We start from the raw sequence: 12,715 nt of genomic DNA on the forward strand, positions 1-12,715 counted from the left end.
CATTGTTGTTTGTCTAATGTTATTATTTTCTCAGGCCAATCACTTAGAACAGTGGTTCTCAGCCTTTCTGTATCAAAACACATCTGTAAACATCAATGGCCAGTCCCAACCCAGTGCCCCTCACTCCTGACCCACTGCCCCCAGCGTTCGGGAGAGTGGGAGGGAGAGCTGCGTCATCCCGCAAGGGAAAAGCCATGGTTTCCCATATTTTTCTCCTTTAAAAGGAGAATCCATTTTTAAAGTTTGTTAGGGACCCTTTCATATATTCTTGCAACCCAAGGGTTGAGAAAAGCTGACCTAGAAGATTAAAAACTGCCTGCTTTTAGAGAACTGTGACAAGGACGTTTTATTCTTAAATTATAAAGACCTGCTGAATTATTAAGCATGCATTGGTAATAAATATTGAAAGCTTCTTCCTCACCCCAATATCTGTGAGAGATATGGTGATCAAGGAATACTGCTAGACATCTTAGATGTTCAATCTTCAGGCCAAAGAATTATAAATTATTTTGTTTATTTCAATAAAAAGAACAAAAGTATTTCAACTTCCAAGACAAAGACAAAAGAACCATGTCTCCTGCCATCACCAAGTACCTGAGAAGAACTCATCAATAAGCTTGTCGATCTCAAAAGTCTTAATTTCTAGAAGCCTTGAATACTACTTTTGATCATCAGACAAACTCATTCCTGACAAGAGACTGCCAAAGGAAATCGGCTAGGTGCTTTTCAAGAAGCCCTGACCAAGTAAAGGAACACAGGTAGTTCAAACATGACACAACTAACTGCCATGCAAGGTACTGACCAGTAGGCTGCTGATCTCTCACAGAAACTAACTACATCTTTCAGTCAAGGAACATATTTTATTTCTTACCTATCATTTTAAAGTTCTAAAGCTACCACTCACTGACAGAGCACCCACTGCTGAGTATTCTTCCCTTTTTCATATTATAAAAGCAGCCAACTCCCACTTCTAAACAGGAAGTTCTGCATTCCCCTTGGAAAGCCACTGAACTGCACTGCAAGCCACAGAAGGCGAGAGGTAAAAAGTTCTCAGAATGAGAGCAGAGTATGATAGCTACTGCAGTCACTGGAGACTTAACTGGGCTGATGATGCAGTACAGCAGCTTTTCAAAAGAAGGAGAACAGAGGCCTTCTTGCTGGAAAGACAAAGAAAAAGACTTCAGCCAGACTATTTTTTTTTTACATGTGCGCAAAAATAGGTATTTAAATAATTTGTTGCTAGTTAAGTAGCTAATTTCCTTAAAAACAACACTGAAATATCTCTACATTTATCCAGAAATATTATGGAAGACACTTATTCAATTCATACAGATCCCCTGTTTGCTTAATTCAAGAAACCTACTTCAGCCTCCCAAAAGAAATTATTAATAATCCTATTTACTGGGGGGTTTTTACCACCAAAAAGCAGGTAAGTATCTGATCAGTTTCAAGTACTTATACATTTGAATAAGAGAACCAAGATGTCTTTTGATAATTCATTTTCCCCGTCTCATTTCTTATACTATTGCCCTTAAGGATTTTGGGGATTGAAGCAAAATAATTACAATCAAGTTAAAAAAAAACTGGTATTAGCTACTAAGCAATGAGCCCCAATTAACACAAGTTATCCTGATAAAATTAAGACAATTGGTTGGAAAATTACAGTCATGTTTGGAACTGCTTTTTAATAAACAGACTTTTCTTTATATAAAAAGTTTCTCTTGACCATTATGATACTATTTAATTCGAAGAAACATACTAAGCTCAACTCTGTAGTGGCTGCCAGTGACTCAAACTTGACCAAAAGAAAGCACAAGATCTTTGCTTTCAATGTTTATAAAACATCAGTTTAAATGATTTACAACATAGAAATGAAATACTCACCAAGGCTGGAAACCAGAGAGCCTTCTTTTTATCTACACTGTAGGAATCTACACACACAACTTTTCCTAACAGTTCATCAGTTTGTTTCCTATCATCTTCATCTTCATCACTGGAAGATGATGAAGATTCTTCCTCAGGGCTAAACAGGGAAAAGACAAGAGATGCTTAATGTTTAATTGTTAGTTAAAGAGCATTCAAAGATAATATTCTAAAACAAATGTATGAAAAGGATAACAACCATCTGAAATGGTTAAATTCTAGAGATTTTTATAGAATTTAAAAAAGCAGAAAAGGCTGCAAAAAATCTCCAGAGAATTCAGTCTCACCTGAATCTTCATCACTGCAGCATAACAGCTAAAAGTTACAGTTATAAAGTTATCACTTTAAAGTGCTTCATTCTTCTCTCAAACCACTACACCTCTACAAAGAAGGAAAACTTCAAAATTAACCCTTGATTTAGTCACAGACTGGTCTGCGATTCAGAAGATCCCAGTTCTGCCAGACTTCCTATATGAAGATGGACAAATTGCTTTTTCACTCTGGGTCCCAGTTTTTCACTTGTAAATTTAGGATAATAATACTTTCCTAGTTCACAGGGGTGAAATAAAGCTACCTTAAATTTCTTATGAAGCTCTCAGATACTATCCTGAGCACTTTATTACTAAGGTTCACAGGACATAGCAAAACTGTAAAACAAATATGCTATTTGACCTTTAATAACTGTCCAATTTTCCTACTTTCTGCATACAGTACTCTTCTAATCAACAAATTTAGCTAATGATAATAGAGCTTGCCCTCTGAAAACAGGGAGGATATTCAGCACATGTTAGATTTTAAGAAGTTAATGACTCCAATTCATCATTTGTATAGTGCCACGGTAGGCAACAGAGGCAACACTAGGGTTTAATTTAGCTCCAGTAGTTTAGAAAGAATCTACACCTTTGTGAATCAACAGACTTCTAGTAAATATATAAAAATGTGCTTGTCTATAGGTACAGAATCCCAATGGATAATTTACTTGTGACATGAAGGTCATAGGCAAAATTCTGAATGCACCTGCATAAATCAGTTTTTAAAGAAAATATATCAGGTAATTTCTGAGATTTGGGAAACTTCTAGAAAAAGAAAAAGAAGCCTAAATCCCACCTTTTTTAGTCACAGTCAGCATTCAGGAAGAAAAGTAACACTGGGTTAGGGGAAAATCATGAAAGCCCAACTCACCCTCAGAGTGTGTGCAATCTGTCTTTTCATGATTTGAGTTCAGGCAGTGTTGATGACAAGAAGAAAATCAGAGAAAGCTATCTCTGCTGTGACTATGTGGTATGTCCCAGAGAAACATCTGGGAAAAACTAAGTTCTACCCAGAGAAACTAAGGAAAGTGCATCAGTGACTCTGCTACATGTCAGCAGGTAAAAGGGAGAACAATCCATTATCCCACACACACTCAGGATGCAGAGCAGTGGGGTTTGGGTTCAGGTGCAATTTGGCTGATTCTGAACTTAAACTGTATTCAAAGAACTATCTATCTGGACTACTGTCTGTGATACTACTGCAAATACATAAACCAACCTGCAAGCTCTTAAAAACACAAGGAGAAGGGAAGATTGCAGTGGGAGAAAAATGGATAGGAAAAGTATATTAATCACCCAAAAAAATTTAGGGCACAGGGGAACGTTCCCATTTTAATGCACTCTTGCATACTTGTCTGAATGAATGTGACTTCTATTGTACTCTCATGAAATACAGCCTTAATTACTAAATTTATTCCTGAAGAGGTCAGGAATTAGCATATTTACCGTTTAAAAACGGTAAGATGGGTAAACAGAATGGTAAGACTCTTCAAAAGTCTAAATTAATAAAAATCAAATTTCCATACTACTTGGTTTTACTTTTCCTCTTGTGGTACAGGATGTTCTACTCTACTTTCAAGGAGCATGATTTATAGTAGAACTATATGGTCAATTTTGTAGTCTGAAATCTCCAGAGATTTTCCTTTTCTTTTCCCTGAAGTAAAAACACTGTTGAAGAGGAAGGCTAACATACAAACGATAGCCTTCTTGGTGTTGGAATTTCTTCACTCAGTACTGAAACCACCAAATGTATTTACACAGCACAAAATACTGAACCTTATATAGTAGAACCTATCCAACAAGTACAATCAATGCTAAGTGTAAAGTGCAACCACATTATCCTTCCCATAACTGTGCTAACAACTTGTGCTCAACCAAATGGAAAAGGGACGTATTCAGTGCAGTATTTCATACAGATTTTCTGCAGATCATGACCTTCAAGCACTTCAGATCTATGGGAAGTCTAGCCATCATATCTGCAGTTTATATCTGCAGTTCAAAAACAAATAGTTGGAAAGCTTGCTTAATAATGGTTTTCCAACTATTTAAGTTGGTCTAATAAAAGATATCAGATTCACCCAAAGAACCTTGTCTGCCTGTATTTAGTATGCTCTTTTCTTTCCTTCTAAAAATTCCTATGCACAGTGAATACTGAAGCTAGAAAAAACCCACATCTGCACTCATTGCAATTCTTGTACAACAACAATACTATGACACTTATTTCCTGACTTTCACTTAAAAGGTTAGAATAATGTCACTTTCATACTACTAACTGAGCATTTTAATAATATTCAGAAACACAAAATATACTAGAACTGCTGGAATTAAGACAACAATATAAATGGGGAAATAAATACAGAGCTCAAGCAAGTGATGTAACCGACACTTTACTTACATATGATTCGATCTCCTTCCTCTATTTGTTTTCTTTCCTATGACAGGAGTACCAAAATGTTCAGGGTTGGTGAGTGGCAGCTGATCTAGAGTCTGTTGACAAAAACATTAAACTCATTAAAAGTACATATACCAATTCTTTTCCAAGAGTTTACGCTAAATTTTTTGTGTGGACTTTGCAGAACATATCTGGCAACTGGAAAATCTTGATAATGATCTGACAAGCAGAGCCAGAACTGTTTTAAAACAGACAAATCTTATAAAAATTAAATTTTACAACAACCAACCTCCAACCCACAATCATCTCCAAGGCCCTACCAGTAAGCTGCTTGCCAGTAAAGAGGAACTAAAAATCTGGTAGAAATACTGACAGAGTGATATGACATACTCCTTTACCACTGCTAGAGGATGAACATTCTGCCTCTGAAATAACCTCAGACCTACATGCCAATTATACACTTCAGGGAACAAAGGTCCTTCTCATCCAGTAAAACTGAAAATAGCAAGGCAACCCACCAGGGACCTCAGAACCAAATGAAGATGTTAACATTCTTATCAGCTACTGACAAACACTGTCTATGTTCTTGGAAAGAGGAGGATGATTTTGGAACAGTTGTATTTAGAAAAGTAGGGATCATGTGGGAAGGAGGAAATCTCTCAATTTAGACCTTCTTTGGGGTTGAAAGAAGTGATCCAAGACTACCAGAATCTCCTATAGCAAGTCTCTGGAATATGCAGTCTTCTGGAGAGGTTGCTCCACGTAATCATTCACAATTTTAAATGCAATTGGCTTTTAGGGCACCAATACTTTTCCTAGGCAAACTGTTACTGTTGTTTAAATGCAAGCAAACAAATACCAACAAAAATGTGAAAGTACAACTGAAACACTCTCACCAATATCAACGCTTCATGAATTTAAAAACATGAAATTGCATATAAACGTATTCCTGCATATGGGTAAAACCAGAATCGGTACAACCAAAGCAGCTCGTTTGGTTTGGTTTGGTTTTTTAACTAGAAAATAAGTACCCATTTATGGGTGACTGCAATGAAAATTACAGACACACACAATAATACATAGGACAACAGCACCAGAACAGTACTAACTAGTAAAGAAACCAGATACAGGATATCATCTTTTGGTAACTACATATGGAATGTCCATCATGAACCAAATTTGTGGAATGGCAGATTAAGTACCCCATTGGCAACTGGACGCGAGGAATCATATATAAAGTGACTTATGGGAAAATGCCAAATCCTCAGATGGAATAATCTGAATAGGTAAATATTCTTGACCAGCCAACAGGGAGAGCCACAGTGTTGGCCAACATTTTCAAATCAATGTTCTTTAAACAATGTTAATGGATTTAAATATAAGCAACCAGACTTTCAGAACTGCTAAATTCCTACAACACTAAAAAATCCATGGGAGCAACAGTTATTCAGTATCTTGAAGTTAGACAACTTCTATTTAAAACCATATACAGATATCTAGAAGCCTAGCTTTCATCATTGACATGTGGAATTTTTGGTCTTGACTTACAGATACTCATGCCAGAGAGCATCTAAGCACCTCAACTGCAATACAGGATACATTTTTTTTTTTTTTTTTTTAAATAACCAATGGGCAACATGCCAACTTGGAGGAAAACATATATACAAGTTTCTTACTAAACAGAACCCTCCTTAAACACCTCTACTACATTAGCACGTTTGCAAACAAATGTCTATCTGCTTGTCCATCAATCCAGACAGTTTTATATAATAAGCCAAAACAGAAGTCAGACTTGAGATTTCAAATAAATAGCAAATTGTTGCAAAGACTTATATATTTTATAGGTATAGAATATTCAGACTAAAACTTCAAAATAATATGAAAAGACTTTTCTGGAAAAAATTCTTTAAATATCAGATAACAACAGCCTACCAAGTACAGCATGTCCCCATTATACATTTATACAGTATGCATATAATTCACTGAACTGCAGAATACAATGCCACTCCAAATTTTTTGCCTGTTACTGAAACTGTAACAGACTCCAATTATCTGCACGTTGGTTAAGTGTATGCCATTTTTCAGCCTCCCTGTGTACCTAGTATCAGCTAACCAGAGTACAATTACATTACAAACTGTAACTAACTCCCTTCTGTGGAGCCTACTCCCTATAACTGGTCCAGAAACAGTGAAGAGGAAGCAACTTTCAAAGGCCTATTAGAAACATTCAGAACAACAGGGGTTGAGTAGTTTCACAGGTGCTTACTTTCTTCCTTTTCAAGGCTTCTTATAGCAACCCTGAAAGACAACTGAAACCTTGAAAACGAGGAAAGCCAACACTACCTCTGAGAGCCTTATTTACTTCTTGAGCATTATTTACATCGGGGTGGCCAATTTGCCCTACGAATGCCACAAACAGTAGAGACAGCCTCTGTGCATACTGCAGATCATAGAGGAGACAGGAAACAAATAGGGCAGGAAGCAAAAAGCAGAGCAGGAGTTTGTGCAAGAAGCACAGAGTAGTGAGCAGAAAGCAGAGCAGATTGGACAGAGGAAGGGAATCTTAGCAAAATGCAGGATTCGTTTCTGGCCTGCCCACTCATTTACATTAGGTTTGGTTACGTGCATTCTCTGGGTAAGTACACAGCCTTTTTTCCATCCCACAGCTATGCACTTATACAGAGTCCAATGTACTTCCAGCAAACATGGAGCTGTATAAATATGTCAAGCTCATTAGCTAATACAATAATATTTACAAATCAGACATGGTCATTTCCATCAATTTCCCAAACAATGTAATTGTGTGAGAAGCTAAAAAACAAACAACTTATGTCATGTACTATATTGCAGCATCTTTTTTTAATCCAATTTTTTCAGATAATTTTAAGTAAACAGTCTATAGCAAAATTAAACTAATCCACAGAATGGAATACCATCATGTGAAAAATATATGTTATGTCCATTTCACTACGAAGTTCAGGTAACTTCCATAAGTTTGGCAAAGTCACATTCTCAAAACTTAGCCCGTGATGTCCAAAAAAAAAAAAAAAAAAAAAAAAAAAAAGAATAAGCTGGATTTAATGGATTTTATTTGCGTGGTCACTATCTGGCAGTATCACTGTCTGACCTCCTAAACACTGAGGTTCTAATAAAACAGATGCAATTCAGAAGAGAGAAACTGTTCTTAATTCTTTTTTAAAGACAGAGTTGTGTATTTACAATGCACTCATTTTGATGCCAAATACTTACTTCACTTTCAGCAAAATGCCTCTCTCCTTTCAGACAAAGGGAAGAGCGTCTAAGAGTCTTCTCATCCCCATCATCAAAAACTGTTACCAAGGGGACAACAAAAAAACAAACAAACAAACAAAAACCCATGATTAGTTAATAATCACTCAGGATGAAACAGATGAGACAAAAACCTTTAGAGAAATTTTTTACAGAAAAGTTATAGTAGTGTTTTCCTAATGAATATTTAATCCAATAACTTCAGTTCAAAGTAGTTACTCCATTTTTTCAAAACTATTTAAAACCCTTTTATATAATCTAATCTATCACTTAATCATGTCCAATTCATGGGAAAGGATTCTCCCATTAATCAGACAGAAGTAAAAATTTGTGACATTTGTCTCAGTTTTTAAATATCCATTATTAACTAAAGCAGAGTTCACACTATCTTCAGGTCTAACTTGCTATGTAAGAACACAACTATGGAATACAGTAGATACTGAAGACTCTTAGCACCTTTGAAAGTCAGGCATGATTTGAAAACCAAACAAACAAAAACAAAACAAAAGACATCCCAGTGAATGCCACTGAAAGTTTTGGCTTTATATCTCTGCTAATGTCATCTGCCAGGTCTATAATATGACACCAATATCTGTCTGTCACCCAACAGAAACAGCGTGAGATTCTGTTAAACAAGCAAAGTGCCACCAAACAGGTAGTTAAGAGCAGCAAGTGGAAGATGAGAAGGGGAAATAATTTGGGGAGTTCTGACTTTTAAGCTTACATTATAGTAGGCTCTATTATTCCCAGAAACTGAAACAGGTCAGTTGGAACCTATCTGCAAGCTAAGAAACTGGGGGCATAACCAAGTCAGCTACTCATGCACACATCCTCTAGCTGACTCCAACTGTTCAACTGACAGGTGTGTACTTAAAGTTAGAAATTTACTACACATGTGTTGAGCAGGATTTTCAACTGATAACTCATTTATATGAAAACTAAATTGTTATTAAATCCCCTTGAGGCAGGTCTTAATGAGGGTGATTTAAATGTCAAAGTTCAACTCTCAAAATATTTGTATCCTACAGCTACTTAAGAGAAACAGGAATTTGATTTCATGTTAGTCTGTGCTACCAGTCATTTTTACTTTCCTCCTTAGCGAAAACTGTATTTTAAAGAGTAATCTTTGGCCATAAGCCAACATGGAAGAGAGTTCAGCTAAAAAAGGAAAGTTTCAGGAAACCCTCTTATCTCATCTTTTTCACCTCTCACCAGCTCCTCTGCTCTGTTAAGAAACAGTGGTAACCAAACTTGGCCTATTTCTCCCTCGACTGCCTTTACAATTCCTTCCATGCAAGATATATCGATAGATCTATATAAAGATTGGTTAGATATATACATATATACACTTTGGTGAATTGGGACCAAGAAAGCAATCCAAAGTCAAAGGGAGCCTACTTGTAAAGAATTCACTGAAAGATCAGAGCCTAAAGTATCTTAGCTGTAAAGTTACTAATAATTAGTGTGTTGGATGTTAAGCTACATCTTAGACTTAATCACTAATCAAAGTAATTCACAGAAAATACGAGAGCCTGAAAAAAACCCACTGGTCTTATATTTACATTTACAAGACAGGAAATATTCTCTTCCTAGTCTCCTGAATATTTTTCCTGGATGAAAAATCCAATACTATCTGGGACAGGCTAGAGAACAGCACCTCTGGACTCACTTCCTCAGTCCAGTTTCATCACTTAAAGGAAGCAGTAAACTAAATGGTGATATAGTATGACAATTCTTACAGTGTGAATTTCTGTATTTTGTGACGGGTTTCAAGAAACTAGGGGACTGACGCCAATTATTGCTGTAGGGGATGTGTGGCTTTTGATGATACACCTCAACTAGTTAACTTGGGTAGGTTTCTTCCCTTGGCTGACCAAAGCTGAAAGCAGCAGGTTCTTAAGTCAGAAAGAGTTAATCAGCACAGCTGAATTTCTTTATGTAATCGGGTTAAAAATGGTCTTCCTTCTTCAGATACCAAGCTGACTATAAAAGAAGAAAACAATCAAAGCTTGGTAGGTACCTATGCTATTTACTCTGGAGAGTAACCCCACGCACACTGTGCTAATTTTTCTAAAATTTGTTTGTTATCTACTCCCTGCCTGACAGCACCTTAACAAAAAAGGATATTTTTTCTTTTGCTAAGCAATAACAAAACAAAGTAATCAAAGGAGGAGCTTCTTTATATTTGGTTAAAGACAACTTTGTGTGACCTATGGAGAGCAAACAGTTCTGACAGACATGTATGCACTCTACTGTACCCCAACAGATCTTCAGAATGAATGAATGGGGCAGCCTATTCTGTCCTCTACTGGGCAAAGTTATGATAGTGTATTGCATTTAAAAGAGGGATCCTGAAAATGGAAGCTACAAGGAAAGCCAAGAGGTCACTGTTTCAGGCCAAGTCACTGAACTATAAATAAACCATTCCAAATTTGTTAGAGAAACGGCAAGCTTGCCCAACTGCAGGTTTGGAAGTAAGGTTTCCAAGTCAAGCTCCAGATATCAAAGAAACCAGGTATTCATACATATACAAAGTTCAGAAATGTTGCAAGCAGATGACTTATGCTTTGCCACCAAACAAGGTGTATTGTTAACTATATATCCTTGTTGTATACAATAATTAGTGTTCACACTGTATACAGTTATCAGTAAAAAAAAAATAAAAAATAGTGCCTTATGCTGGTATAACTATACCTGGAGGGAAGAGGAATAAACTAGAACAGTAAAAGGTACCTTTATTATACTGATACAACTGTGCCTCTATTATAGGGGTTGTACTAATTTAACTGTTTCGGCAGGAACACACACCCAAAACCAATATTATTATTCAAAATCTGTTGGTAGACAAGGCCTTAGCCCTACATGTCTTTAAGCTGGCCCTACTATTTAGCACTGTAAATCATACACTTCAAGGGGTCTCAAAATGGGCAATCCTAGAAATATTATGAGCCACAATGCCACACCGAATTAGTTTCTCTCACACAACAATTTGCTGTAAAACTTCTTCAGTGTTGTCTGCTTGGCCAAGTCAAGTTTTTAGGTGATTAAAGGGTTTTGTGGCTGGGGTCACTTCTAATTAAATGGTGATGATGCACATATTTCTTAATGGTGCTGATGTAAAACTAGACAAACTGGCTGAGTAAGGAAGCTAGATATAAAGTGACCCTTTTTTTCCTGTAGTATAGCCACCTCTTTCTCAGGCTGAATTTCCAAGTACAAATCTGTGAACCAGCTGTCTTCACAATTTAGTCTGAACTTACTCATACTTTACTCGCTCTGCTGAACTGCTTACTTCATGCATTAGCCATATCACACGCTACTTGAATTCCATCCAGATTTCAGCCTTTTCAGAATTCTCCAGCAGACCTCTTTATTTACACATTCACACACTATAACTTCACTGTAACCCTTTACCCTGAGACATTCAGCAGCTATTCAATAATATTACTATTCGGTAATATCACTTCCTCTTGTCTCCATTTCCCTGCAATGCTCACTTTGTTCTATTCTAGCTTCTGGTCTGTTCATGCTTCTCATCTTCAAGAAGAGAAATTACATATGCTATAACACCTACCTGGAACTGCATATCTATTTCACAGGCTGCACTCATTTTCAAAATGTAAAACTATCATTTAGGTCAGAATTCCCATAGTACTCCTTACGTGAAGTCCTAATCTGCCAGATCAACAATCAGTTTACCACCAGCAACCCCTAGTGCCTCTCAATGGTCACAACTGATAATTTTTCTTCATGCATCCTTGCAACACTTTAAATCACTTTGATTTTTACACGCCCATTCCAGTGTGCAAGATAATTAGTCTGCTGGTGTAAAAACTTAAGAGACTACAGAGTCTAAAACATGCTTCCTTTAAAATATCCAAGAACAAGACTGCTGCAACACAAAATCCCCATAACAAGGTAAGTGGATGTGAAAAGGGAAGCTACCAATCAAGAATAGACGTTACTTCCAAAAGTCTACCAGGAAAGGGCAATAACTTTTCCCTTCTAACTCAATGAAATGTACAGTTTTGCAGTTGGGGGAAAAGGAATCAATATTCTTTTAACTACTGCTTTCTACTCTCCCACATCTTAGATGCAGGCCAACTATTGTTATTTGTTCTTGATAAATGATATACGTCTTCAGTGGTGACGCGTACAGGGTGCATGTGCACCCCCTGACAGGCAGCAGTCCCTCCTTGGGCAATGGGCAGGCAGAAGTGCCGGTGCCCCACCTGCAGGTGCCAGCCAGAGAGTGGGGGCATCAGGTGAAGCATCGCTGGCACCTCCAATCAGCCATTGAGGCCCCACCCCCCAGTCACTGGGGGGGGGGGGCGCACATACCCCCCCACTCCTGACTCTGGTGGCAACAGTAGTCCATTTATTTCTTGTAGCAGCTTCACAATTACCCACTACACATACACGAATCACTGGCTCTTTTAGGACGGGCTGACATTTGTCAAAGAAAGACTGGTGTGCTGAGGAATCAACCCTGAAAAATTAAATGTGTCAGAATTGAGCCCAAATGAGCTTTGCTAAGGTACCTTAACTAAACCATCCAAAGAAATGTTTCAAAACTTAAAGGAAAACAATATATTGGAAAAAATCAATTTTTAGTTGCTTGTTTACAGGAGCCATTAAGATGGTTAACTAGTTTTAAAAAGGTAGGGAAAGTGAATTCTGCAACCATTGCACTTTTAATGAACACTTATTTCATCTTATCAAATTTTATCCATTAGATATTCAGAAGTAAAGTATCTAATAAGTATTCTAAACTAGCAGTGCTCAAATAGTGCATCACATC

At 37.1% G+C, this 12,715-nt stretch overlaps 1 protein-coding gene across 3 annotated transcripts in view; it reads right to left on the reverse strand.

Annotated features, from left to right (window-relative positions):
• The window catches only part of ARID4B (AT-rich interaction domain 4B), a 150,289-nt gene that overhangs the window by 77,875 nt on the left and 59,699 nt on the right, over positions 1-12,715 (reverse strand). For all 3 annotated transcript variants that reach the window (XM_090044428.1, XM_090044420.1, XM_090044411.1), the window contains exons 6-8: positions 7,876-7,955; positions 4,630-4,721; positions 1,885-2,023 (exon numbers count right to left, since the gene is read on the reverse strand). In XM_090044428.1, coding sequence (XP_089900554.1) covers positions 1,885-2,023; positions 4,630-4,721; positions 7,876-7,955 — 311 coding nt within the window. The remainder of the gene's footprint in view (positions 1-1,884; positions 2,024-4,629; positions 4,722-7,875; positions 7,956-12,715) is intronic.

This window comes from Crocodylus siamensis, chromosome 1, assembly GCF_052110815.1.
Source record: "Crocodylus siamensis isolate JL-2025a chromosome 1, ASM5211081v1, whole genome shotgun sequence".
Lineage (NCBI taxonomy): Eukaryota > Metazoa > Chordata > Crocodylia > Crocodylidae > Crocodylus > Crocodylus siamensis.